A 26,054-nucleotide genomic window follows, 5' to 3' on the forward strand; every position below is an offset into this window, starting at 1 on the left:
GAGATTGAGTGGGAAAGGGGCTGTATCTGAGAGATGTTAGGGGTATACAATCAATAGAAGTGGAGCTAGGACAGAGAAATTTGTCAGTTATGATGTAGGTACCCAGATAGATTGCAATGTACAGAAAGGTACTGTTTTAGATGTCTGGATAGTTTTGCAGACTGCCTGGTATTATACCAGCTCATGTCTGATTTTCCATCTTTACCCAGTTTACGTTGAATCTAATGCAAAAGGTATAAAAGTATCTTAGTACTTAGTACTAAGTAAGCACCACAGTAAGTTAACGTATTATATTATTATGTTAACTATGGTTAATACCATAGTGAGTCTCCGACATACAACAGATCTTTGGGAAATGCATCTTTTCATAACTAGAGGGACCTGCTAGAGCAGTTTTACTCTGAAGTTGGTTGACATATCACTAATTCTTCATTACTGAGAGCATTAGATTACAGAGTAACTCTGGGTTACAGCAGAATAGAGAGAAGTGAGTGCTAGGGAGTTCAAAAGGACAATGGGCACTCTGAGGTACAGAACTCCCTTCAGGAACAAAGGACTTATTCCTCCAGCTGCTGGGAGTGCTCCTGGCAGACAGACCTCAGCCTTCTTCAGAAATTGCTTCAGTTGAACTGCCTTGCTGGGTGGCATGCCCTCTTCATGGGGCAGCCCTCATCAAATAACTGGTGATACAAGTGTATAAAGGCATAGCTTCTGATAATGGTTTGGCTCTGTGTCCCCACCCAAATTTCATCTTGTAGTTCCCCATGTGCTGTGGGAGGGACCCAGTGGGAGATGAATGGACCATGGGGGCAGGTCTTTCCTGAGCTGTTCTCATGACAGTGAATGGGTCTCATGAGATCTGATAGTTTCTTAAAAAACAGGAGTTTCTCTGCACAAGCTCTTTTTGCCTGCTGCCATCCATGTAAGATGTGACTTGCTCCTCCTTGCCTTCCACCACGATTGTGAGACCTCCCCAGCCATGTGGAAGTGTAAATCCATTTAACTTCTTTGTAAATTGCCCAGTCTTGGGTATGTCTTTATCAGCATCGTGAAAATGGATGAATACAGTAGATTGCTACTGAGAGTGGGGTGCTGATGAAAAGATACCTGAATATGTGGAAGCAACTTTGGAACTGGGTAACAGGCAGAGGTTGGAACAGTTTAGAGGGCTCAGCAGAAGACAGGAAAATGTGGGAAAGTTTGAAACTCCCCAGAGACTTGTTGAATGGCTTTGACCAATATGCTGATAACAAAACGGACAATGAAATTCAGGCTGAGGTGGTCTCAGATGGAGATGAGGAACTTGTTGGGAACTGGAGCAAAGGTGACTCTTGTTACATTTTAGTAAAGAAACTGGCAGCATTTTGCCCCTGCCCTAGAGACTTGTGGAACTTTGAACTTGAGAGAGATGATTTAGAGTATCTGGTGGAAGCAATTTGTAAGCAGCAAAGCATTCAATAGGTGACCTGGGTAATGTTAAAGGCATTCAGTTTTATAAGGAAAGGAGAGCATAAAAGTTCAGAAAATTTGCAGCCTGACTTGTGATAAAAAGAAAATCCCATTTTCTGAGGAGAAATTCAAGACGGCTCCAGAAACTTGTGTAAGTAATGAGGAGCTGAATGTTAATCTCCAAGACAATGGGTAAAATGTCTCCAGGGCATGTAAGCAATCTTCAAGGCAGCCCCTTCCATCACAGGTTTGGAGGCCTAGGAGGAAAATGTGGTTTTGTGGGCCAGGCCCAGGGTCCCCGTGTTGTGTGTAGCCCAGGGACTTGGTGCCCTGTGTCCCAGTCATTCCAGCCATGGCTCAAAGGGGCCAAAACAGAGATTGGGTCGTGGCTTCAGAGGGTAGAAGTCTGAAGCCTTGGCAGCTTCCACATGGTGTTGAGCCTTTGAGTGTACAGAAGTCAAGAACTGAGGTTTGGGCACCTCCGCCTAGATTTCAGATGTATGGAAATGCCTGGATGCCCAGGCAGAAGTTTGTTGTAGGGGCAGGGTCCTCATGGAGAACTTCTGCTGAGGCAGGGCAGAAGGGAAATGTGGGGTTGGAACCCCCACACAGAGTCCCTACTGGGGCATTGCCTAGTGGAGCTGTGAGAAGAGGACCACCATCCTCCAGACCCTAGAATGGCAGATCCACCAACAGCTTGCACTGTGAGCCTGGAAAAGTCACAGACATTCAATGCCAGCCAATAAAGGCAGCCAGGAGGGAGGCTGTACCCTGCAAAGCCACAGGGATGGAGCTGCCCAAAACTATAGAAACCTACGCCTTGCATTAGCATGACCCAAATGTGAGACATGGAGTCAAAGGAGATAATTTTGGAGCTTAAGATTTGACCGCCCTGCTGGACTTTGGATTTGTAGGGGACCTGTAGACTTTTTGTTTTGGCCAATTTCTCCCATTTGAATGGCTGTATTTACCTAATGCCTGCACCCCATTGTATCTAGGAAGTAACTAACTTGCTTTTGATTTTACAGGCTCATAGGCAGAAGGGAATTGCCCTGTCTCAGATGAGACTTTGGGCTGTGGACTTTTGAGTTAATGCTGAAATGAATTGAGACTTTGGGGGACTGTTGGAAAGGCATGACTGGTTTTGACATGTGAAGATATGAGATTTGGGAGGGACCAGGGGCGGAATGACATGGCTTGGCTCTGTGTCCCCATCCAAATCTCATCTTGTAGCTCCCATAATTCCCATGTGTTGTGGGAGGGATCCAGTGGGGGATGACTGAATCATGGAGACGGGTCTTTCCCATGCCATTCTGGTGATAGTGAATGGGTCTCATGAGATCCGATGGTTTGAAAGAAAAAAAAAAAACAAAAAACTGGGAGTTTCTCTGCAGAAGCTCTTTTTGCCTGCCACCATCCATGTAAGACATGACTTGCTTCTCCTTGCCTTCTGCCATGATTGTGAGGCCTCCCCAGCCATGTGGAACTATAAGTCCATTAAACTTCTTTCTTTTGTAAATTGCCCAGTCTTGGGTATGTCTTTATTAGCAGCGTGAAAAAGGACTAATATAGCTTCTTTGCCCTAACTCAGGACAAGTTTGGAAGGACATCTGTGTTGAGGTCCCCAAGAGCACGCACAAGTTTCATGATTCACTAGAAGGACTCACAGAATTTGGCATATAGTTGTACTTAAGGTTATGATTATAGCAAAAGGATACAAAGCAGCAGCACAATCAGCTAAGGGAAAAGGCACATGGTACAAAGTCTAGAGGAAACCAGGTGTAGCTTCTGAGTCCTTCCTCAGTGTAATCACACAGGACACATTTATAGCACTGAACTGTGACAATACACATGTTGTCTACCAGGGAAGCTCATTAAAGATTCAATGTTCAAAGTTTTATTTGGGGCTGGTCACACAGGTCCCTTTTACCTAACAGATTCTCAAATCCAGACTCCCAGAAGGAAAGTAGGTGTTCCGCATAAACCACATTGTCTGTACAAACAGTCTGGCACAGTGAACTACTCTTAGCAGTTAGGGAATGGTGGGAGCCCTCCCCAAATCCAAATTTCCAGATGCCACTCAAGAACCAACCTTGCAACCTTGCAGGCCTTTCCGAGGATAGCATTCTCATGCCTATGTTAACTCATTTTTGTGTACTACTCCAGTTTCAGAGTTTTCTGTGGGGCTCACTAAGGTGCTACCTTTACAGACATATAAGATAGACATGAATGGTGGCCTCTACCATCTCTCTTCATTTAATTCACTATTCTGGCCCCTGCAAAATTTAGACAGATCCTGCAAGATGACAGTTGGACTAAGGAAAATTCAACCAACTAGTCGCCCTGATTACAGCTGCTGTGCCAGATGTGGCATCTTTGTCAGAGCAGATTAACATGTCTATGGGTAGATGCCATACAACCATTGCGTGCATGGTTTCCATTCCTATTAGAGAAAAGGATCAGAAACAGCCCACATTCACATGGAAAAAATGACAGTATACATATATGGTCTTGTCCCCAAGGCTTATATGTTAATGATCTTGCTTCTGTTATAATTGAAAGAAGTCTAGACTGGACAGACATTTCATGGAAAATCACTTAGTTCACTCTACTGATGGATTATGTTAATCCAATGGGAGGACTAGTTAATTGGAGGCCTTGATAAGGCACATGTGCTCCAGAGGGTGAGATAAAACTTAGGAAATTCAGGGGTCTAAAACATCAGTAAAATTTTGAGGGAGAAGTACCCAGTGATCTGGGGCATGCTAAGACATCCCCTCTAAAGTAAGAGACAAGTTATTACAACTTGTATGTTCCACTATGAAGAAGAAAGCACAATGCCTGACAGGCCTCTTTGGGTTCTAAAGGCAACATATTTCACACCTAGGAATGCTGCTCTCCTTTATATACTGGATGACATAAAATCTGACAGTTTTGAGTGAGGGCCAAAGCAGAAAAGGGTTCTATGGTAGGTCCATGTTGTGCTGAAAGCTGGCTTGTTATGTGGGTCACGTAACCTTGCAGACCCCATATTAGAGTTATTGTGGAGGAGAAATTAGAGCAAAACCTCTATGTATGTACTCTCCATTTTTCTCTGCCCATTTTATTGAATACCTCAATGTATAAAACCACATAACACATTACTGGAGAAAATGTTTTATTTTTCAAATAAATAATAGATTTTCTATCAATTATTTCTGTAATAATTTTATCTTTTTATTAAAACTAAATATATATTGAATACATTTCACCTTTTCTCAAATTACAGACTATGGCATAATTTTAATTATCGTTAGCAACCAAAGTCTATTTCCAGAAATTTGAACTTGATATAGAGAAAAATCCACGTATCAAGTGCTTTGGACCTGACTTGGTGCTGAGGTTGAACTGTTGTATTAATGTGTTCCTGGCTCTAGAGGCCACTCCTAGCTTTTAAAGCAAAGTGGAACTCTTAGGGTCTGCCTTGGCTGCCAGAGAAACTTCTGGAGGGGGATGACTTGGGTTTTGTTTTATACAGCACAGTTCTTTCCTGGGCTAGGTTGGAATCTCTGGGAACAGAGGACTAAGATACATACTGTGCTTAGGCAATTGTTTGCAGCAGCAGGGAGGACCCTATTTTAAATCTCAGATTTCTATCAGTAATTATTTTCCCATTAGAATAAAGAGAAAATGCGCAGCTCTGGGTTCTTTTTTTTTTTTTTTTTTTTTTTTTTATTATACTTTAAGTTCTAGGGTACATGTGCATGACGTTTATATCATGTATAACTCCCCAATGCAATCCCTCCCTCCTCCCCCCTCCCCATGATAGGCCCCAGTGTGTGATGTTCCCCTTCCCGAGTCCAAGTGATCTCATTGTTCAGTTCCCACCTATGAGTGAGAACATGCGGTGTTTGGTTTCTCTTCTTGTGATAGTTTGCTAAGAATGATGGATTCCAGCTGCATCCATGTCCCTACAAAGGACGCAAACTCATCCTTTTTGATGGCTGCATAGTATTCCATGGTGTATATGTGCCACATTTTCTTAATCCAGTCTGTCACAGATGGACATTTGGGTTGATTCCAAGTCTTTGCTATTGTGAATAGTGCCGCAATAAACATACGTGTGCATGTGTCTTTGTAGTAGAGTAATTTATAATCCTTTGGGTATATACCCAGTAGTGGGATGGCTGGGTCATATGGTACATCTAGTTCTAGATCCTTGAGGAATCGCCATACTGTTTTCCATAATGGTTGAATTAGTTTACAATCCCACCAACAGTGTAAAAGTGTTCCTATTTCTCCACATCCTCTCCAACACCTGTTGTTTCCTGACTTCTTAATGATTGCCATTCTAACTGGTGTGAGATGGTATCTCATTGTGGTTTTGATTTGCATTTCTCTGATGGCGAGTGATGATGAGCATTTTTTCATGTGTCTGTTGGCTGTATGAATGTCTTCTTTTGAGAAATGTCTGTTCATATCCTTTCCCCACTTTTTGATGGGGTTGTTTGTTTTTTTCTTGTATATTTGTTTGAGTTCTTTGTAGATTCTGGATATTAGCCCTTTGTCAGATGAGTAGGTTGCAAAAATTTTCTCCCATTCTGTAGGTTGCCTGTTCACTCTGATGGTAGTTTCTTTAGCTGTGCAAAAGCTCTTAATTTAATTAGATCCCATGTGTCAATTTTGCTTTTGCTGCCGTTGCTTTTGGTGTTTTAGACATGAAGTCCTTGCCCATGCCTATGTCCTGAATGGTACTACCTAGATTTTCTTCTAGGGTTTTTATGGTATTAGGTCTAACATTTAAGTCTCTGATCCATCTTGAATTAATTTTCGTATAAGGGGTAAGGAAAGGATCCAGTTTCAGCTTTCTACTTATGGCTAGCCAATTTTCCCAGCACCATTTATTAAATAGGGAATCCTTTCCCCATTTCTTGTTTCTCTCAGGTTTGTCAAAGATCAGATGGCTGTAGATGTGTGGTATTATTTCTGAGGACTCTGTTCTGTTCCATTGGTCTATATCTCTGTTGTGGTACCAGTACCATGCTGTTTTGGTTACTGTAGCCTTGTAGTATAGTTTGAAGTCAGGTAGCGTGACGCCTCCAGCTTTGTCCTTTTGACCTAGGATTGTCTTGGCAATGCGGGCTCTTTTTTGGTTCCATATGAACTTTAAAGCCGTTTTTTCCAATTCTGTGAAGAAACTCATTGGTAGCTTGATGGGGATGGCATTGAATCTATAAATAACCTTGGGCAGTATGGCCATTTTCACGATATTGATTCTTCCTATCCATGAGCATGGTATGTTCTTCCATTTGTTTGTGTCCTCTTTGATTTCACTGAGCAGTGGTTTGTAGTTCTCCTTGAAGAGGTCCTTTACATCCCTTGTAAGCTGGATTCCTAGGTATTTTATTCTCTTTGAAGCAATTGTGAATGGAAGTTCATTCCTGATTTGGCTCTCTGCTTGTCTGTTACTGGTGTATAAGAATGCTTGGATTTTTGCACATTAATTTTGTATCCTGAGACTTTGCTGAAGTTGCTTATCAGCTTAAGGAGATTTTGGGCTGAGACAATGGGGTTTTCTAAATATACAATCATGTCATCTGCAAACAGGGACAATTTGACTTCTTCTTTTCCTAACTGGATACCCTTGATTTCTTTCTCTTGCCTGATTGCCCTAGCCAGAACTTCCAACACTATGTTGAATAGGAGTGGTGAGAGAGGGCATCCCTGTCTTGTGCCAGTTTTCAAAGGGAATTTTTCCAGTTTTTGCCCATTCAGTATGATATTAGCTGTGGGTTTGTCATAAATAGCTCTTATTATTTTGAGGTACGTTCCATCAATACCGAATTTATTGAGCGTTTTTAGCATAAAGGGCTGTTGAATTTTGTCAAAAGCCTTTTCTGCATCTATTGAGATAATCATGTGGTTCTTGTCTTTGGTTCTGTTTATATGCTGGATTACGTTTATTGATTTGCGAATGTTGAACCAGCCTTGCATCCCAGGGATGAAGCCCACTTGATCATGGTGGATAAGCTTTTTGATGTGCTGCTGAATCCGGTTTGCCAGTATTTTATTGAGAATTTTTGCATCGATGTTCATCAGGGATATTGGTCTAAAATTCTCTTTTTTTGTTGTGTCTCTGCCAGGCTTTGGTATCAGGATGATGTTGGCCTCATAAAAAGAGTTGGGGAGGATTCCCTCTTTTTCTATTGATTGAAATAGTTTCAGAAGGAATGGTACCAGCTCCTCCTTGTACCTCTGGTAGAATTCAGCTGTGAATCCATCTGGTCCTGGACTTTTTTTGGTGGGTAGGCTATTAATTGTTGCCTCAATTTCAGAGCCTGCTATTGGTCTATTCAGGGATTCAACTTCTTCCTGGTTTAGTCTTGGGAGACTGTAAGTGTCCAGGAAATTATCCATTTCTTCTAGATTTTCTAGTTGATTTGCGTAGAGGCATTTATAGTATTCTCTGATGGTTGTTTGTATTTCTGTGGGGTCGGTGGTGATATCCCCTTTATCATTTTTTATTGCGACTATTTGATTCCTCTCTCTTTTCTTCTTTATTAGTCTTGCTAGCGGTCTGTCAATTTTGTTGATCTTTTCAAAAAACCAACTCCTGGATTCATTGATTTTTTGGAGGGTTTTTTGTGTCTCTATCTCCTTCAGCTCTGCTCTGAGCTTAGTTATTTCTTGCCTTCTGCTAGCTTTGGAATGTGTTTGCTCTTGCCTCTCTAGTTCTTTTAATTGTGATGTTAGAGTGTCCATTTTAGATCTCTCCTGCTTTCTCTTGTGGGCATTTAGTGCTATAAATTTCCCTCTACACACTGCTTTAAATGTGTCCCAGAGATTCTGGTATGTTGTATCTTTGTTCTCATTGGTTTCGAAGAACATCTTTATTTCTGCTTTCATTTCGTTATGTACCCAGTAGTCATTCAGGAGCAGGTTGTTCAGTTTCCATGTAGTTGAGCAGTTTTGATTGAGTTTCTTGGTCCTGAGTTCTAGTTTGATTGCACTGTGGTCTGAGAGACAGTTTGTTATAATTTCTGTTCTTGTACATTTGCTGAGGAGTGCTTTACTTCCAATTATGTGGTCAATTTTGGAATAAGTGCGATGTGGTGCTGAGAAGAATGTATATTCTGTTGATTTGGGGTGGAGAGTTCTATAGATGTCTATTAGGTCCGCTTGGTGCAGAGATGAGTTCAATTCCTGGATATCCTTGTTAACTTTCTGTCTCGTTGATCTGTCTAATGTTGACAGTGGAGTGTTGAAGTCTCCCATTATTATTGTATGGGAGTCTAAGTCTCTTTGTAGGTCTCTAAGGACTTGCTTTATGAATCTGGGTGCTCCTGTATTGGGTGCATAGATATTTAGGAGAGTTAGCTCTTCCTGTTGAATTGATCCCTTTACCATTATGTAATGGCCTTCTTTGTCTCTTTTGATCTTTGATGGTTTAAAGTCTGTTTTATCAGAGACTAGGATTGCAACCCCTGCTTTTTTTTGTTCTCCATTTGCTTGGTAGATCTTCCTCCATCCCTTTATTTTGAGCCTATGTATGTCTCTGCATGTGAGATGGGTCTCCTGAATACAGCAGACTGATGGGTCTTGACTCTTGATCCAGTTTGCCAGTCTGTGTCTTTTAATTGGAGCATTTAGTCCATTGACATTTAAGGTTAATATTGTTATGTGTGAACTTGATCCTGTCATTATGATATTAACTGGTTATTTTGCTCGTTAGTTGATGCAGTTTCTTCCTAGCCTCGATGGTCTTTACATTTTGGCATGTTTTTGCAATGGCTGGTACCGGTTGTTCCTTTCCATGTTTAGGGCTTCCTTCAGGGTCTCTTGTAAGGCAGGCCTGGTGGTGACAAAATCTCTAAGCATTTGCTTATCTGTAAAGGATTTTATTTCTCCTTCACTGATGAAGCTTAGTTTGGCTGGATATGAAATTCTGGTTGAAAATTCTTTTCTTTAAGAACGTTGAATATTGGCCCCCACTCTCTTCTGGCTTGTAGAGTTTCTGCCGAGAGGTCTGCTGTTATTCTGATGGGCTTCCCTTTGTGGGTAACCCGACCTTTCTCTCTGGCTGCCCTTAAGATTTTTTCCTTCATTTCAACTTTGGTGAATCTGGCAATTATGTGTCTTGGAGTTGCTCTTCTGGAGGAGTATCTTTGTGGCGTTCTCTGTATTTCCTGAATTTGAATGTTGGCCTGCCCTACTAGGTTGGGGAAGTTCTCCTGGATAATATCCTGAAGAGTGTTTTCCAACTTGGTTCCATTTTCCCCCTCATTTTCAGGCACCCCAATCAGACGTAGATTTGGTCTTTTTACATAATCCCATACTTCTTGCAGGCTTTGTTCATTTCTTTTTCTTCTTTTTTCTTTTGGTTTCTCTTCTCGCTTCATTTCATTCATTTGATCCTCAATCGCTGATACTCTTTCTTCCAGTTGATCGAGTCGGTTACTGAAGCTTGTGCATTTGTCACGTATTTCTCGTGTCATGGTTTTCATCTCTGTCATTTCGTTTATGATCTTCTCTGCATTAATTAGTCTAGCTGTCAATTCTTCCACTTTTTTTTCAAGATTTTTAGTTTCTTTGCGCTGGGTACGTAATTCCTCCTTTAGCTCTGAGAGGTTTGATGGACTGAAGCCTTCTTCTCTCATCTCGTCAAAGTCATTCTCTGACCAGCTTTGATCCGTTGCTGGCGATGGGCTGCGCTCCTTTGCAGGAGGAGATGCGCTCTTATTTTTTGAATTTCCAGCTTTTCTGCCCTGCTTCTTCCCCATCTTTGTGGTTTTATCTGTCTCTGGTCTTTGATGATGGTGACGTACTGATGGGGTTTTGGTATAGGTGTCCTTCCTGTTTGATAGTTTTCCTTCTGACAGTCAGAAGGACTGTCTGTTGGTCTGTTGGAGATTGCTTGAGGTCCACTCCAGACCCTGTTTGCCTGGGTGTCAGCAGCAGAGGTTGCCGAAGATAGAATATTGCTGAACAGCGATTGTACCTGTCTGATTCTTTCTTTGGAAGTTTCCTCTCAGGGGTGACTCCACCCTGTGAGGTGTGGGGTGTCAGACTGCCCCTAGTGGGGGATGTCTCCCAGCTAGGCTACTCAGGGGTCAGGGACCCACCTGAGCAGGCAGTCTGTCCGTTCTCAGATCTCAACCTCCGCGTTAGGAGATCCACGGCTCTCCCCAAAGCTGTCAGACAGAGTCGTTCGCGTATGCCACGGCCCGCTCTTTCCCCTAATGGACTGCAGCTGTGCGCTGTCCGCAGAGGTAGAGTCTACAGAAACAGGCAGGCTTCCTTGAGCTGCTGTGAGCTCCACCCAGTTCGGGCTTCCCAGCGGCTTTGTTTACCTACTTAAGCCTCAGCAATGGCGGGCGCCCCTCCCCCAGCCTCGCTGCTGCCTTGCGGATAGATCGCCACAGACGGCTGTGTTAGCAGTGAGGGAGGCTCCGTGGGCGTGGGACCCTCCCGCCAGGTATGGGATATATTCTCCTGGTGTGCCTGTTTCCTTAAAGCGCAGTATTGGGGTGGGAGTTACCCGATTTTCCAGGTGTTGTGTGTCTCAGTTCCCCTCGCTAGGAAAAGGGATTTTCTTCCCCCTTGCGCTTCCAGGTGAGGCGATGCCTCGCCCTGCTTCAGCTCACGCTGGTCAGGCTGCAGCAGCTGACCAGCACCGATTGTCCGGCACTCCCTAGAGAGATGACCCCAGTACCTCAGTTGAAAATGCAGAAATCACCGGTCTTCTGTGTCGCTCGCGCTGGGAGTTGAAGACTGGAGCTGTTCCTATTCGGCCATCTTGCTCCGCCCCCCCAGCTCTGGGTTCTTAACGATACCAATACTTTGCACACAGTTATTTATTTCTCAGTTATACTAGGTCCAGTGAAAAAGAGGTGCTGAGTCTACTATGAACACAAGTAGTAAAAGCGACTGTGGCAATTTTGATAGTGGCAGACTGGGATTTTACTCTTGGAAAGGTCTTCCAGGTTTGGTGTATTCTAAGCAGCCAGTAGAGTGCTAGAATTTAGACATACTGTGTTTGGATCTACCCTCTTACTTTTTCTCCATTGTCCACTGACTTACTTTAATTTATATACTCACAAATAGGGTGAGGGAAAAATAATCTCCATTGAAAACATCTCCATAAAACCTAAGATCATATCCAAACTTTCCATTAGGGTGTTCATTTATGAAATCAAAATGAGACAACTAAAATAAATAATGGGTAATTAATGAAAGAGTTTTTTTTTTGAGACGAAGTCTCGCTCTGTTGCTCAGGCTGGAGTGTGCAATGGCATGATCTTGGCTCACTGCAACCTCTGCCTCCTGGGTTCAAGCAATTCTCCTGCCTCAGTTCTCCCAAGTAGCTGGGATTACAGGAGTGTGCCACCACACCTGGCTAATTTTTTTTTTTATTTTTAGTAGAGATGGGGTTTCACCATGTTGGCCAGGCTGGTTTTGAACTCCTGACCTCAAGTGATCTGCCTGCCTTGGCCTCCCAAAGTGCTAGGATTACAGGTATGAGCCACCACTTGGCCTTTTTTTTAACTATCTTTTTACTACTTTTTTTTCAGGTTGTAAAAAGATATGGCCTCAGTGATTTCCTCTTAGCATAACGCTGATCTCGCAGATGTGGGTTAAATCCCATTTTAGAGGGAAGGTTTGGAATCCTACATAAAAGTGTAACATGCATTAAAACAGAAAATTCTTAAATACAAAAAATTCAAGTGACCATATCTTAACTAATATTAATGTAACAAAAATAAAATTACAATAAACAAATGAGCACAAAATGCAATTCAGTTTTTGTTATTACAGTGAAACGGCTGATACTCAAATTCTAACTGCTACAGCATGGACTTCTGAATGAGGTTCATGTATGTACACGTGCTCCTAAGTAGAGTGTTGCTTTGGCAAATGGTTTTTATTCTAACCTACAGTATTTATGACTCTTAATTTCAGTTGTTTTGGGTAAGGAATTATGACAAAAGCTAAATTTATGAGACTTGGAACAATTAGGAAATAACAAGGAATTATTCCTTTGCATATTCAGTAAGAAACTATTCTAAAGCTGCTATTTTAATTACCCATTTCTCTAAATAAAAGCCCTTGGACAATAATCTACTTTCCTAATTAAAATATTCTAATCCTTTCTCTCCAATTCCTATTTCAACTGGAAGAGCCACAATTATTAATTTTTAATGGTTTCTTTTATATTTTATATTTTTAAAAAATGTCAGCAATACTACTTTATATATAAAATACAAAGCAGTATTAAAAGTATAGAGCTAGTACTGGCTTTCAGATTTTGAAGATATACCTTTATGATGAAATAGTCATGAAGCAAAGTGTTCAGACCTGTTAGAGCAACTAACCATTTAAAAATCAGATATATGACCCTTTTCGTCTTTTAAAGCTATTCTGGTTTACATCAAAGTGCTCCTAGTGAGGAGGAATGATGTACTGTACTGAAAACTGAGACTTCACGAGGGTTCTTCTTAAATTGGCTCTGAACAATTCTAAAAGCCAACAACAGATCTTCACCATGTGTTATTCTCAGAGTCAATACCACAGGAAGCCTTGTAAAAAGATCCTTTGGTATTATTGATAGCAAAAGCACCTTGGATTGAATCCAAGATGGATATGTATTATAAATGAATTGTGCTTTGTAGTAATATGCATTTAAAGTAAAATTCAATGTACTTACCATAAAGCACATGTAAGTAAAGGTACTCCTTTGAAGCCAAAAATCTGATGTTGCTGGAGAAGTGTCCAATTCCTTCTACTACAGCTTAATGTGACTAATTTGACATCGTTTCTTTAGCTCTGTGAAATTTTCTTGAGATTTTAACATCTTACAGTAGTGACCTGGCACTAGTGTAGGTCTACAAAACATAATTGTCACAAGTCACACAAATACATAATTACCACAAATTTCTGCATATTTTCAAAAAAGTCTTTGGATAACAACTATAATGCATAACGCTCCAGAGAATCCAAAGCAGCACTTTAAATGATGGATATCATTTAGTGATGATAAATGAGATTTTACAAAAATTTGTACCAATGACAATTTTAGGTAGAACACAACATGAAATTATTTCATGCAATATAGTCCTGTTCTATGCTCTCCTGACAACACTCCCAACAGAAAGCGTCCAGTCTATTTGCTGTTTCTTGGCTGATCAGACATTCATCCTTTAATTCCCTGATTGTCTTCCTCAACGATTTTTGAAAACGTTTTTCTCGGTCTAAAACATTCCGTAGACTTTCCTTCGTATCCTCTAGCTCGCCGATCACATGATCTAATTTATGCTTAAGTTTCTTTGGACTATCCATTACACTGTAGCTATGTTCCTAAAAATATAAACACCAAGTTATTAATCAGACAGACATGTAGTTGGATAAAAGCTTATAACTAGGTCTAAGCTGTTTCTTCATTTACAATGCTTAGAGAACACCTTTAAGTTGGTGATATTTACAGGTTAAGGAACATAGGAAGAAGATGGGGGTAGAAGCAATATTTAGGGTGCTAAGGGCCTCCCTTATTTTACAAAGGCCAGGCATACACAAGGACTGCAGAATATTATGGATGGGAAGCACTTATCTCTATGAATAGCATGACACTTGCAATGACTCTACAGCTTTTGTTCCTTCAATGTGGTGCTGCTAAGTTTAATTTTTACCTATCAAACAAATTTAAATTTTTAACTGGGTTACTTTATTGGATGGCTATTGCATTTGATAAGATATGACAGGAAAGGAGTACTGCAGCAGGTTCTCAGGCTGGGTGTTGGGGATTTAGAGAGGACTCTGGTTTTGGAATTTTTAAGAGACAACTCCTCTCGGTGTTTACTATGGTTATGCTTAAATTTGCTGGATATGCTTTTATTCCTTTTTCATTTGAAAATAGGGAAAATAACACTGACATAGCTTATAAAGGCACTATAAAATAATCTTTAAAAGTTGTTATTTAATATTAAAATTAGCAGAGAAGACTTTTATTTCCAGCCAAGATAAAGTAATAGAGACTGGATTGACCCCTACCTCAAAGAACCAACACAAAGCTAAAAGACAGAAAAAAATAGCTTTTAAGATAATGGATATTTGGCAAGGACAGCAGCTATTGTGGACAGATGGGAAACAAAGAGGTAAGACCTAAGCCTGCTCCAGCTAACTGCATGAGAGTTTCTAGGCCTCAGGGCAAGGAAGGGAAACCCAGGCAGAGCTTAGCAGACTGAGTTGAGGAGGTAGTGCAAAACATCCAGGGAGACCAACGTGGCTACAGTTCACAGGACAAAGTACTAGACAGATGAGAGCTGCACAGAAAAAACTTGAGATCTTCAGAGGCTCCCCCTTGAGTATTCCACGGAGTAAGATGAGCACATGAACGTGAGGAAACTACTCAAGGCTAAGGAAAGAACAACCAGAGATTAGGAGTGTCCTGTGCTCATGGGGCATAGTCACTATTCCCACTGGCCAGACTTGAAAATGTCAAGATTCATGGACATTAAGTATACAAAATGTCTTGTCAAACAAAGTAAAATCTGAAAGGGTCGAACAGTTTCTAACTAACTGTACCCCAGAACAATGCTCAAGAAAACATGATACAAAAATACCTAGCATCTGGCAAATTAAAACTCAAAATTCATGGCACGCAAAATTTACCAGGCATGGAAATAAGCAGGAAAACATTAGTCATAATGAGAGATAAATCAATCAATGGAAACCAAGCTGGAACTGATACAAATGTTAGAATTAGCAGACAATATAATTAAGAAAGTTGTTAAAATTGTACTCCATCTATTCAAAAAGTTAAGTACATAAAATATATAAAAAAGACTCTAATAGAATATCTACAGATAACTACGATGTGTGAGGTAAAAAAATACACTGGAGAGAATGGCAGTGTATTTTTTGAAATTTAACATTTCAGAATAAAAGATTTCATGAATATAAAGTTATAGCAACAGGAACTATCCAGTATGGACTAGAGAGAGAAAAGGAGATAGAAAAAAAATAAAGCATCAGCAACCTGTTGCACAATTTCAGACAGCCCAATATACATGTAATTAGAATTCCTGAAGAAGAGGAAAAATTGGGATAGAAAGAAATATTTGAAGAAATTGGCCGGGCGTGGTGGCTCAAGCCTGTAATCCCAGTACTTTGGGAGGCAGAGATGGGTGGATCACGAGGTCAGGAGATCGAGACTATCCTGGCTAACACAGTGAAACCCTGTCTCTACTAAAAAAAGTACAAAAAAAACTAGCCGGGCGAGGTGGCGGGCGCCTGTAGTCCCAGCTACTCGGGAGGCTGAGGCAGGAGAATGGCGTGAACCCGGGAGGCGGAGCTTGCAGTGAGCTGAGATCCGGCCACTGCACTTCAGCCTGGGTGACAGAGTGAGACTCCATCTCAAAAAAAAAAAAAAAAAAAAAAAAAAAGACATCATGGCCAAAATTTTCCAAGTTTAATAAAAACTATAAACTGATAAATAAAAAAGCCCAACAAATCTTAATCACAAGAAATATGAAGAAAATGAAACCAAGGCATATCACCATCAGATTAGGCAAAAGCAGTAGAAAAACCAAAAATTCTTGTCCAGCACAGTGGCTCATGCCTGGCCTAGCACTTTGGGAGGCTGAGGCAGGGGGATTGCCTGAGCTTAGGAGTTTGAGACCAGCCTGGGCAACATGGGGAAATCTGGTCTCTACAAAAACAAATAAAAATTAGTCCGGCATGGTGGCACATGCCTGTAAGTCCCTGCTACTCAGGAGGCTGAGGTGGGAGGATTGCTTGAGCCTGGGAAGTTGAAGCTGCAGTGAGTCGTGAGTGTGCCACTGCACTCTAGCCTGGGTGACAGAGTGAAATCCTGTCTCCAAAAATAAATAAATAAAAAAATTTAAAAAACAGACAAATTCTTAAAAGCAAAGAAAAAAAGAAGTATTAGGTACAGAGAATAAAAGTATGATATTAATTAAATTTTTCATTAGAAATGGTGCATGTAAGAATACAGTAGGGCAACATCTTCAAAAGTACCAAAAACAACTGCCCCAGCCCCCAAAACTGTTAACCTAGAATTTGATTACCTAGTAAAAATATCTTTCAAAAGTGAAGCTTAAACTTTTTAAGAAATAGAAACATTGAAAGAATTCATCACCAGCATAGTTGCACTACAGGAAATGTTAAAATAAGCCCTGCAGGCAAAATGATAACAGGTGGAAATATGGACAGACACAAAGGAATGAAAAGCTCTGGAAATGGCACCTACATGGATAATATCAGTTTTTTTCTTATTATCCAAATCTCTTTAAAGAATAATTTACTGTTTAAACAAAAATAACAACAATATGGTGTGGAGTCTATAGCATATGTAAAAGTGAAATGCTTGACAGCAATAGCACAAAGATTGAGAAAGGAAAAATCAAAGTATATAAGATTTTTGTATATAAGGGAAATAATACTTTAACATAGCCTGTGATAAGTTAAAGATGCCATAAACCTAAACACAGACACACAGACCAATGGAACAGAAAAGAGAACTCAGAAACAAATCCACACATCTACACTGAACTCACTTTCAACAAAGGTGCCAAGAACATAAACTGGGGAAAAGACAGTCTCTTCAATAAACGGTGCTGGAAAAACTGGATATCCACATGCAGAAACACTAACCTAGACCCATTCTTCTTACAATATACAAAAATCAAATCAAAATGGATTAAAGAATTAAATCTAAGACCTCAAACTATGAAACGACTACAAGAAAACATTGGGGAAACTCCCCAGGACATTGGTCTGGGCTAAGATTTTTTTTTTTTTGAGACAGGTTCTCACTTTGTTGCCCAGGCTGGAGTACAGTGGGTGCGAACAAGCTCACTGCAGCCTTGATCTCCTGGGCTCAAGTGATCCTCCCACTCAGCCTCCTGAGCAGCTGAGACTATAGGCATATGCCACCACCCCCAGCTAATTTTTTTGTATTTTTAGTAAAGATGGGGTTTCACCATGTTTCCCAGGCTGGTCTCGAACTCCTGAGCTCAAGCAATCTACTCACCTTGGCCTCCCAAAGTGCTGGGATTACAGGCATGAGCCACCACACCCGGCCTAAAGATTTCTTGAGTAATACCCCACAAGCACAGGCAACCAAAGCAAAACGGACAAATGAGATCACACCAAGTTAAAAAGCTTCCGCAGAGCAAAGGAAACAATCAACAAAGTGAAGAGACAACCCACAGAATGGGACAAAATGTTTGTAAACTATCCATCTGGCAAGGGATTGATAACTAGAATATACAGTGGGCTCGAAAAACTCAACAGGAAAGAAATCTAAAAATCTGATTAAACACTGGGCAAAACATCTGAATACACATTTTTCAAAAGAAGACATACGAATGGCTAACAGGCATATAAAAAGGAACTCATTATCACTGATCATCAGAGAAACACAAATCAAATCTACAATGACAAAATATCTCATGCCAGTTAAAATGGCTTTTATACCTAAAACAGGCAACAACAAATGATGGCAAGGATGTGGAGAAAAAGGAACCCTGTACACTGTTGGGATAAATTAGGACAACCAAAAAACTAAAACAGAGCTACTGTATGATCCAGCAATCCCACTGCTGGGTGTATACCCCAAAGAAAGGAAACCAGTATATCAAAAGGATATCTGCACTCCCATGTTTGTTGCAGATCGTTCACAATAGCCGATATTTGGAAGCAACCTAAGTGTCCATCAACAGATGAATGGATAAAGAAATGTGGTGCTTAAACACCATGGAGTACTAATGAGTCATTAAAAAAATGAGATTTAGACATTTGCAACAACATAGATAGAAATAGGCCAGGCACAGAAAGACAAACATTATATGTTCTCACTTATTTGCAGGATCTAAAAATCAAAACAATTGAACCCACAGAGATAGGAGAGTAAAATGATGGTTATGAGAGGTTGGGAAGGGTAGTGGAATGGGGGGAAGTGGGGATGGTTAATAGGTACAGAAATATAGTTAGACAGACTGCATAAGATCTAGTATTTGACAGTACAACGGGGTGACAATAGCCAACAATAATTTATCGTATATTTAAAAATAACTAAAAGTATAATTGGATTTTTTTGTAACATAAAGGATAAATGCTTAATGTGATGGATACCCTATTTACCCTAATGTGATTATCATGTATTGTATACCTAAATATATCTCATGTATCCTATATATATACATACTTACTATGTAGCCACAAAAAGAAGTTATTATAAAGCCATGTTAATCAAGATAGTAAAAGAGATCTAGATTCCATGCCTGCCTCTAACATGAATAAGCAATGAGATGAATAAATAAATGCAAGCTTGAATACTCTGTATGTGTATAACTGAGAAAACTTAGAGAAATAGCTATTTTTTACTACATATTTCATATGGAAATTACAGCAGTTAGAGAGAATTATTTCCTTGGTAGAAATATCCTTGCAAAAAGCTTTCTTCAATGAATTACATATGTAAGCAAAGGATTAACTACCTCTCTTTTGATGTTGCATATATACAAATTATAATGATTCTAGGAAGCAATATTATTGGTAGATATTACATATTAACCCCTAGATTTTGCTAGGATTCTGAAAAATTTGATTCTAATGGAGAGGACATATTCACCTTAAAAGAATTAACATGAGCTCAGTAAGTAATTTACTTACAAAAATGAACTGGGATTGGAATTCTTTAATATATGAGGAAGCACCAACAAGATGATGATTGTAGTTAGTGGCTGGAACAGTTTTGAGGGTGAAGTTTTTTCTACAATGAAGTTTTTCTCTTTTCCCCTGTTAAGAATAGTTAATAACAATCATCAAGTGAGACACTTTTGTCCTTTCTTACATTTTTATTCCTTGTTAACTTTGTATAGTGAAGTTAATACCACATTTCTTTTCATGGAAATTGCTTTTAAAAGTCAATAAATTCCACCCAGATAATTTTAAAAGAACTTCCTGAAAACAACTCTAAGGTTCATCTGAAAACACAAATTTTCCTAAAAAGGAAGAGTGTAGGAGGATACACTCTACAAGCTATTAAAAATATAATACACAGTAACAATAATTAAAATAGTGTGTTCCTTTCTTAGGACTAGACAGAAAAACCTAGAAACAGATCATCAAGTAGACAGATGCCTTTAGGATAAAGGTGGCATTCTAAATAAGGCACAAATCATGTAAAAATCAACTAATTAAGAAAAGTGGTTGTATCCTTTATATAAATAAACCACAATGAAATTCCATGTACTGAAATTTTATGTAAAAAAGAAAACCATAGGTGGTAGAAAAAATATAGAGAATATTTATATAATCTTAAGGTGAGGAAGGCTAACGTCATATAACACAAGAGAAAATATAGAATTGACTACATTGAAAAAAGCCTGAATTTCAAAAAAAATAAACCCATGCCATAACTAGAACTGAAGACAAACAATAAAAAGTAACTGGGAAGGAAGTGGGAGAAAGGGGAGAAAAAAAAGGAACTGCAATGTAGATGGCAGTTAAATGATTCGTATCCTCGATATCCAGTGTTTTTACAAAACAGCATAGGAAAAGATAATAGAAGAGGACCTGAATAAGTAACTCACAAAACAGTACACTTATCCAATAAACACATGAAAAAATGTAGACACGCACGAGTGTTCACAGATAAATTAAAACAATTAAGATACCATTTTGCCTATCAATTTTAGCAAAGTTTACAAACACCACTTATACCAAGGATTAGGGTAGGTAGACATTCTTATGCATAGCTAGTAGGGTGATAGATTGGTGCAAGCTTTCTAATGAGGCTTTGGAAGATCTTTATCAAAAGCAAATCTTTAAAAAGCGTATATAGTCTTTGATCCAACAATTCTGTTTGCAGAATTCAGTTCAAGGAAATAAGGATATAAGCCCGCTACAATAATGTTCATTTTAGTCCTGTTTAAAATAAGGAAAGATGACAGCCCATACACAATATTGAAGACTGATTACATATACTATTGTTCATATGTAGGATCAACTACTATATGGTCAGTAAAATATGGTCTATATAATTGACACCACTAACTACTGTCAACGATATGGAACCAAAGGAATTCTTACACGCTGATGGTGGGACTATAAATTTGCAAAAGCACTTTGGAAAACAATGGCAATATGTATTCAAGCTGAACATCCACATCACCAGGACCTAGTAATTTCCTCTTCTAATTGAAGCATATATATACCCTATAGAGATGTATACATAAATGGACCAAAAGACGTGCCCCAAAATGTTCAGAGCTGCACAAGTTATAATAGCCCCAATGTGAAAAACCACCCAAACATTTATTAATAGTAGAATGAAGAATTAGTTTATTTGTACATCGCAATACTATACAGCAAAGAAGATAAACGGAGCAGTATCTCATGCTACAATGTGGATGAATCACACAAAATGTTGAGCTAACAAAGCCAGAGTACATACTGTAGACAGGACTCTATGTATATAACTGACAGTGATAAAGTCAAGACAGTAGTGACTGGGAAAGCATGTGAGGGAGGCTTCTGGGGCACCTGTAATGTTTTATATCTTGGTCTGAGGGGAGTGACATGAGTGGACCCACTTTGTGAAAACTCATTGATTTGTACACTTATAAGCACTCTTCCATAAATATGTTTTACTTCAATATAAAGTTTAGTTTAAAAAAGTGATGGTCTATATAGGTTTCTCTTAAACATGTGATGCATAGATCTGCAGCACAAACAGATTGAGATGTTAGAAAGTACACTCCAACTTACTGAATCTAATTCTCTGGAAGATGCAGGATTCTGTATTTTAAACAAACTCACTGTATAATCCTTATGTAGACTAAAGTTTGAAAGCTATGGTTGTAGGAAAATATTTAATGTCATGGAGAGTAGTAGTTAATAGTAGACTCTGAAGCCAAAATGCCTGGGATCAAATCTAGCCTCTGCCATTTAATAGCAGTGTGACCCTGGAGAAGTCATTCTAGTTCTCTGGGCCTCAGTTTTCTCAAGTGATAAAATGAAAATAATAATAGTACTTACCTGACATGGTTCTTTCAAGGACTGAGTTAATAGATTAATGTAAAGTACTTGGAATAGTGCCTGGCACACAGTACACACTATGTTAAAAAACCAAATAAAGCAAATAAAGGAAAAGGTATACAGTGTAATTCTATTTCCAGAAGATTATCTATATATAGATGAATTTATATAAAGCATATTTATAAATAATTACAGAGATACAGATCAAAGTGTTCACAGTATTATCTATGGATTATGTGATTATTTATTTTATTTTTGCTCCTATAATCTTATTTTCTAAAGTGAAAAATTTATTTGTTAAAGGAAATCAATAGTTTCTGAAAAGTTAGAAACTTATGATTTACTTGATTTATTATGCTCATATTTCTTAAGGTCCTCTTAACATTACAGCTAGATGACACCTTGGTGGTAGGAAAAAAACAAAAGCCCTAGAGCAACTTTCCCAAGATACTGTATATTTATTAGTGAGGCACTCTCTACCTGATCACTCAGGTTCTACAATATGACCAACTGCAGAAAGTGACCAGGACTGCATGGGAGTGGGTATGCTTCTGGCTACTTCTCTTGTTTTTAGCTGCCAGGAAGGAGAGCCCTTTCAATGATCTCCCTGAATTTTCCACATTGGAATCAATCAATCAATGTCTATAGGCTCTGGAAATTCACTTTTAGGTATATAAAGTCAAGAGAGATACTGAGAATGAGGCAGCCAATCCATGGGAATATTACTGAGAAAAAAACACAGAATTCAATTAGCGTTTACTTATTCGACTGTTCTTTCTTTTCCTGACCTTTTCTTCTCCTGTGCTTATATCTCTTTTTTGGTTTTCTTCCTTTTGATCATACCTAGACTTTACGCTTCCATGTATGTGGCTCTTACAAGTACTTTAGTCCTGTTAGTGGTTCTGCTCTTGACTTCTACGCCAGTGTTAGGGACTGCCAACTTGGAACATCAGCTCAACCTTCTTATGAGGCTTTGGAAGATCTTTATCAAAAGCAAATCTTTAAAAAGTGTATATAGTCTTTGATCCAACAATTTTATTTGTAGAATTTAGTTTAAGGAAATAAGGATATAAGCCAGCTACAATAATGTTCATTTTAGTCCTGTTTAAAATAAGGAACCTTATTCAACCTTCTTATGTTAACTTCAATTTTTAGACAAAAATCTTGAGTTATGCTAATTCCTAAAGTCAGTCCATTTCATCAAACCTTAGTAATGTACAAATATTTATGAGTGGTTACTGGTAAAACACTCCTACTACACATTCCAAATTTGAAGATGCAGTCTACAAATTTAAAACTTCAAGAATGGACTTCAAATGAATAAGCAAACAATAAAAATGTTAGCGAGAGCGGTGAATAGTATCATAAAAAGTGAGCAATGGCCAGGCGCGGTGGCTCACGCCTGTAATCCCAGTACTTTGGGATGCCGAGGAGGGTGGATCATGAGGTCAGGAGTTGAAGACCAGCCTGGCCAAGATGGTGAAACCCCGTCTCTACTAAAAATACAAAAATTAGCCGGGTGTGCTGGCAGGCACCTGTAATTCCAGCTTCTCGGGAGGCTGAGGCAGAGAATTGCTTAAACCTGGGAGGCAGAGATTGCAGTGAGCTGAGATCATGCCACTGCACTCCAGCCTGGGTGACAGAGCGAGACTCTATCTCAAAAAAAAAAAAAAAAAAAAGTGAGCAATGATGGTAAATAGTATCTCATAAACAAACCTGTACGTGATATGGAGAATCAAAGATAGAAGGTATGACTCCAGGTTTCAGTTTAATGTTTGGAGCACTTCTGTCAAAATCTGTCTTTTTAAAGTGCCTCGAACACAACACATCTCCTTTTTTAGGCTCCCAAATGCCAGCTGCATTCACATCAAGTCTTTTCATTGCTAATACCCACTTCCTTTTGATGTTTTCATCTGTGGGGAATCTAGAAAAAAAATACAAAAAATATTTTAAAGTCAAATACTATTGCTATATAATTGAATTAAAGCTGTCTCATACAACTGACTAAATTGATTCCTTAACTAGTTTGTTATTAGTCTTGAGAATAACAGTATTTAGGAAACCATAATTCATGCTTTGGTAACTTTCCATTTTAATATTCAGATTTTCTGCCAATCATGCTGCAGATATATGGCTCTCATTTTAATTTTTCTCATATTATAAGGACGAAAAATTTCAATGGATATTTAACATCTTATAGTAAGATCCACAATTGAAAGTATTTATTCATCTATAGATGATAAAAGAATTATCACTTGGGCCTTTTCCTATCTGAAATGATATCCACAATTTATCCTCGATAAAAAGGGCCCATTGTAATTCCATTCTTCTGTTAGCATCAGAAAATTGCTTAGTACAGCATTTAATACATAGCAGGTCTACAGATACTTAGTGAATGAATGCAGAGAATAGCTGCAGAGTGCGGAGTTCTGGAGATCAGAACTATTTTGAGAGATATGAAGGCCAATAGCCATATCAACTCAATTTTCAAGCTGGTTCAAATTTTTCTGAAACAAGGTAGGACATATATATGCTCATTTTTGATTTCTTTATATCTAACCAAATAGCTAGGAGTTCTTTCTCTAACACATAGCACAGTGCCTGGAACAAAAGCAGCAAAATAAACCTTTAACAAGTGAACAATTATTAAATCTTATTACTCTTTCATGGCTCTCAGGAGAATGGCTAAAATATGAAACTAAAATCATCTTGATTTATTTGCAACACAGCTAAAGATCCCTTGGTCTGAACTTGTAATTTATATTTTTTCTGTATAACCTATGCTTGATCTATTTCTAAATAGAAACGGCAATATATTTGAGCAAAGCTTCAGATTGTAAACTATATGTAAACAACATTGAATTTCTTTGGCGATATGATAAAATACAAAGTAATAATATTAGCAAAAGTTAGTCTTATGGTATTTTTTGTAAACCAGTCTCTCATATCTTAAAGTATCTTAAAACTTTTAAACTACATTATAAACAGGTAAAGGTATCACATTGTCACTTCAAATTTTTAAAAAAGGTTATTTAAAAAGGACTCGGGAACTAAAGTTCAAAATTGAAGACAAGTAGAACTGTCTTTTGCTTTTTATAACATGGCCAAAGTATTTGGCTTAACTACAGCAAAATCTTACACGTGAAATGTCAGTCCTTTTAACTTCGAATTTGGCAAGCAGCGAGAAGCACATCCAATGGCGGAGCAGCATTTCACCATTTTAGCAACTCATAACAGAACTGAAAGAAAATTAGAATGTTGAGTCAGTAACTGGAAAGCTGAAGGGGAATATATTCCCTTTCCCGGTGTTTTAGAAAACATGAAATCAGGTTAGAAAGCTAAAGACAAATATCTTCTTCTAACACCTGCAGCTTTGCTTATAACATTTTCCAGGGTCTTGCCTCTTTAATAAGGAGAAACATATTTAGCTATGTACCCCGAGTCTGATTTCAATTTTGTTGGCTTGTACATTTCCCTTCCACCTCCTGACAGGTACCATGTTCTCTGTGCCACAAAGCTTTTTGCACACTAACTCCTACCCATCTTTCAGCTCTCAGCTTGCATCGCTTCCCCAGGGAAACCTTCCCTGACTGATACCCAGATTGTCAGAGCTGCTCTAATATTAGCTCACAGGACACACACTTCTTCCTAGCACTTCTCCAAGTTGTAATCTTACATTTATTGCAGTAATCGCTCTCATTAATGTCTTCCTCCTCCACCAGTCTTAGTTCCATGAGGTCATGGTGGAGTGTGTCTATTTTTTCCTACTTTTTGTCCTTACGGTTTAGCTGGTGACTGGCAATAGTGAATGTCAGTACATACTTTGAATGAACAGCAAATAAACGGGAAAAGGAGGAAGCAAGAAGCACTTCCAGGTGTTAGCGAATGCCCTGGCGTCCAGGAGCGGCGCGCGGGACCAGCTGAGCCCAGGGCCCGGGACGAACTCCGCCCCTTTCTCCAGGCTCCCCGCCACCGGAGGGAGAGAGGGAGGGGCCGCCCGTCACAGGTAACGATGCACCTAGTGCGCGTCCTTTCCTCAGGCGCCAACTGGCGTCTCCGCGCCGCTGCCGCCCACCTCGCGCCGAACCACGCCCTGAGATTTGGGCGGGTAGCGATGGGGGGAAAAACAGGCAACCTAAGAGTTATTACCGTTAGCAGCGAAGACTGCGACTAACGTCAACGACGGACACCGCGTCTGCCTTCGTTTCCGCCTCGTGGCCCCGGGAACCGGAAATCCGTCTGCCCCGTGTCACGTGCTTAGGAGCCATATTGGCGTTGGTGGCTGCTGGGGCTGGGAGGGGGTATGCTAGAGAGGCGCAGCTTTTCTGGGCGTGGTTTTTATCCTGGGGGAAGGATCGGTGGAATGTGAGGGGCGGTGGAGGAGATGGCGGCGACGGCGCGGGAAGATGGCGCCAGCGGTCAAGAGCGAGGGCAGCGGGGCTGCGAGCACTATGACAGAGGATGTCTCCTGAAGGTGACGCCTTCTGTGGGTTCTTCCCCGACAAGCTTCCTCCGGGCTGGGCTGGGGCGGGCTGGGCAGCTGGTTAGGCTTCGATTTAAGTTTG

At 39.6% G+C, this 26,054-nt stretch overlaps 2 protein-coding genes across 10 annotated transcripts in view; one reads left to right on the forward strand and one right to left on the reverse strand.

Annotated features, from left to right (window-relative positions):
* THAP6 (THAP domain containing 6) overlaps positions 1–25,737 on the reverse strand; it is a 33,001-nt gene extending 7,264 nt beyond the window's left edge. For 2 of the 5 annotated variants that reach the window (XR_004437967.1, XR_004437966.1), the window contains exons 1-5: positions 25,639–25,737; positions 24,629–24,728; positions 23,206–23,413; positions 19,120–19,245; positions 13,133–13,782 (exon numbers count right to left, since the gene is read on the reverse strand). Coding sequence is in view for 3 of the 5 variants with exons in the window: in XM_033214420.1 (XP_033070311.1) it covers positions 13,528–13,782; positions 19,120–19,245; positions 23,206–23,413; positions 24,629–24,708 (669 nt within the window). In the remaining 2 variants the exon portion in view is untranslated. Of the gene's footprint in view, positions 1–12,193; positions 13,783–19,119; positions 19,246–23,205; positions 23,414–24,628; positions 24,729–25,165 lie in introns of those variants that run through there. The other 3 variants (XM_033214420.1, XM_033214422.1, XM_033214423.1) reach the window with 3 other exon arrangements.
* The window catches only part of RCHY1 (ring finger and CHY zinc finger domain containing 1), a 40,687-nt gene continuing 40,264 nt past the window's right edge, over positions 25,632–26,054 (forward strand). The window contains exon 1 of one of the 5 annotated variants that reach the window (XM_033214417.1): positions 25,632–25,963. In XM_033214417.1, coding sequence (XP_033070308.1) covers positions 25,874–25,963 — 90 coding nt within the window. In that variant the 5' untranslated portion in view covers positions 25,632–25,873. The remainder of the gene's footprint in view (positions 25,964–26,054) is intronic. The other 4 variants (XM_033214416.1, XM_033214415.1, XM_033214419.1 and 1 more) reach the window with 4 other exon arrangements.

Source organism: Trachypithecus francoisi, unplaced genomic scaffold (assembly GCF_009764315.1).
Source record: "Trachypithecus francoisi isolate TF-2019V2 unplaced genomic scaffold, Tfra_2.0 Lachesis_group1, whole genome shotgun sequence".
NCBI lineage: Eukaryota > Metazoa > Chordata > Mammalia > Primates > Cercopithecidae > Trachypithecus > Trachypithecus francoisi.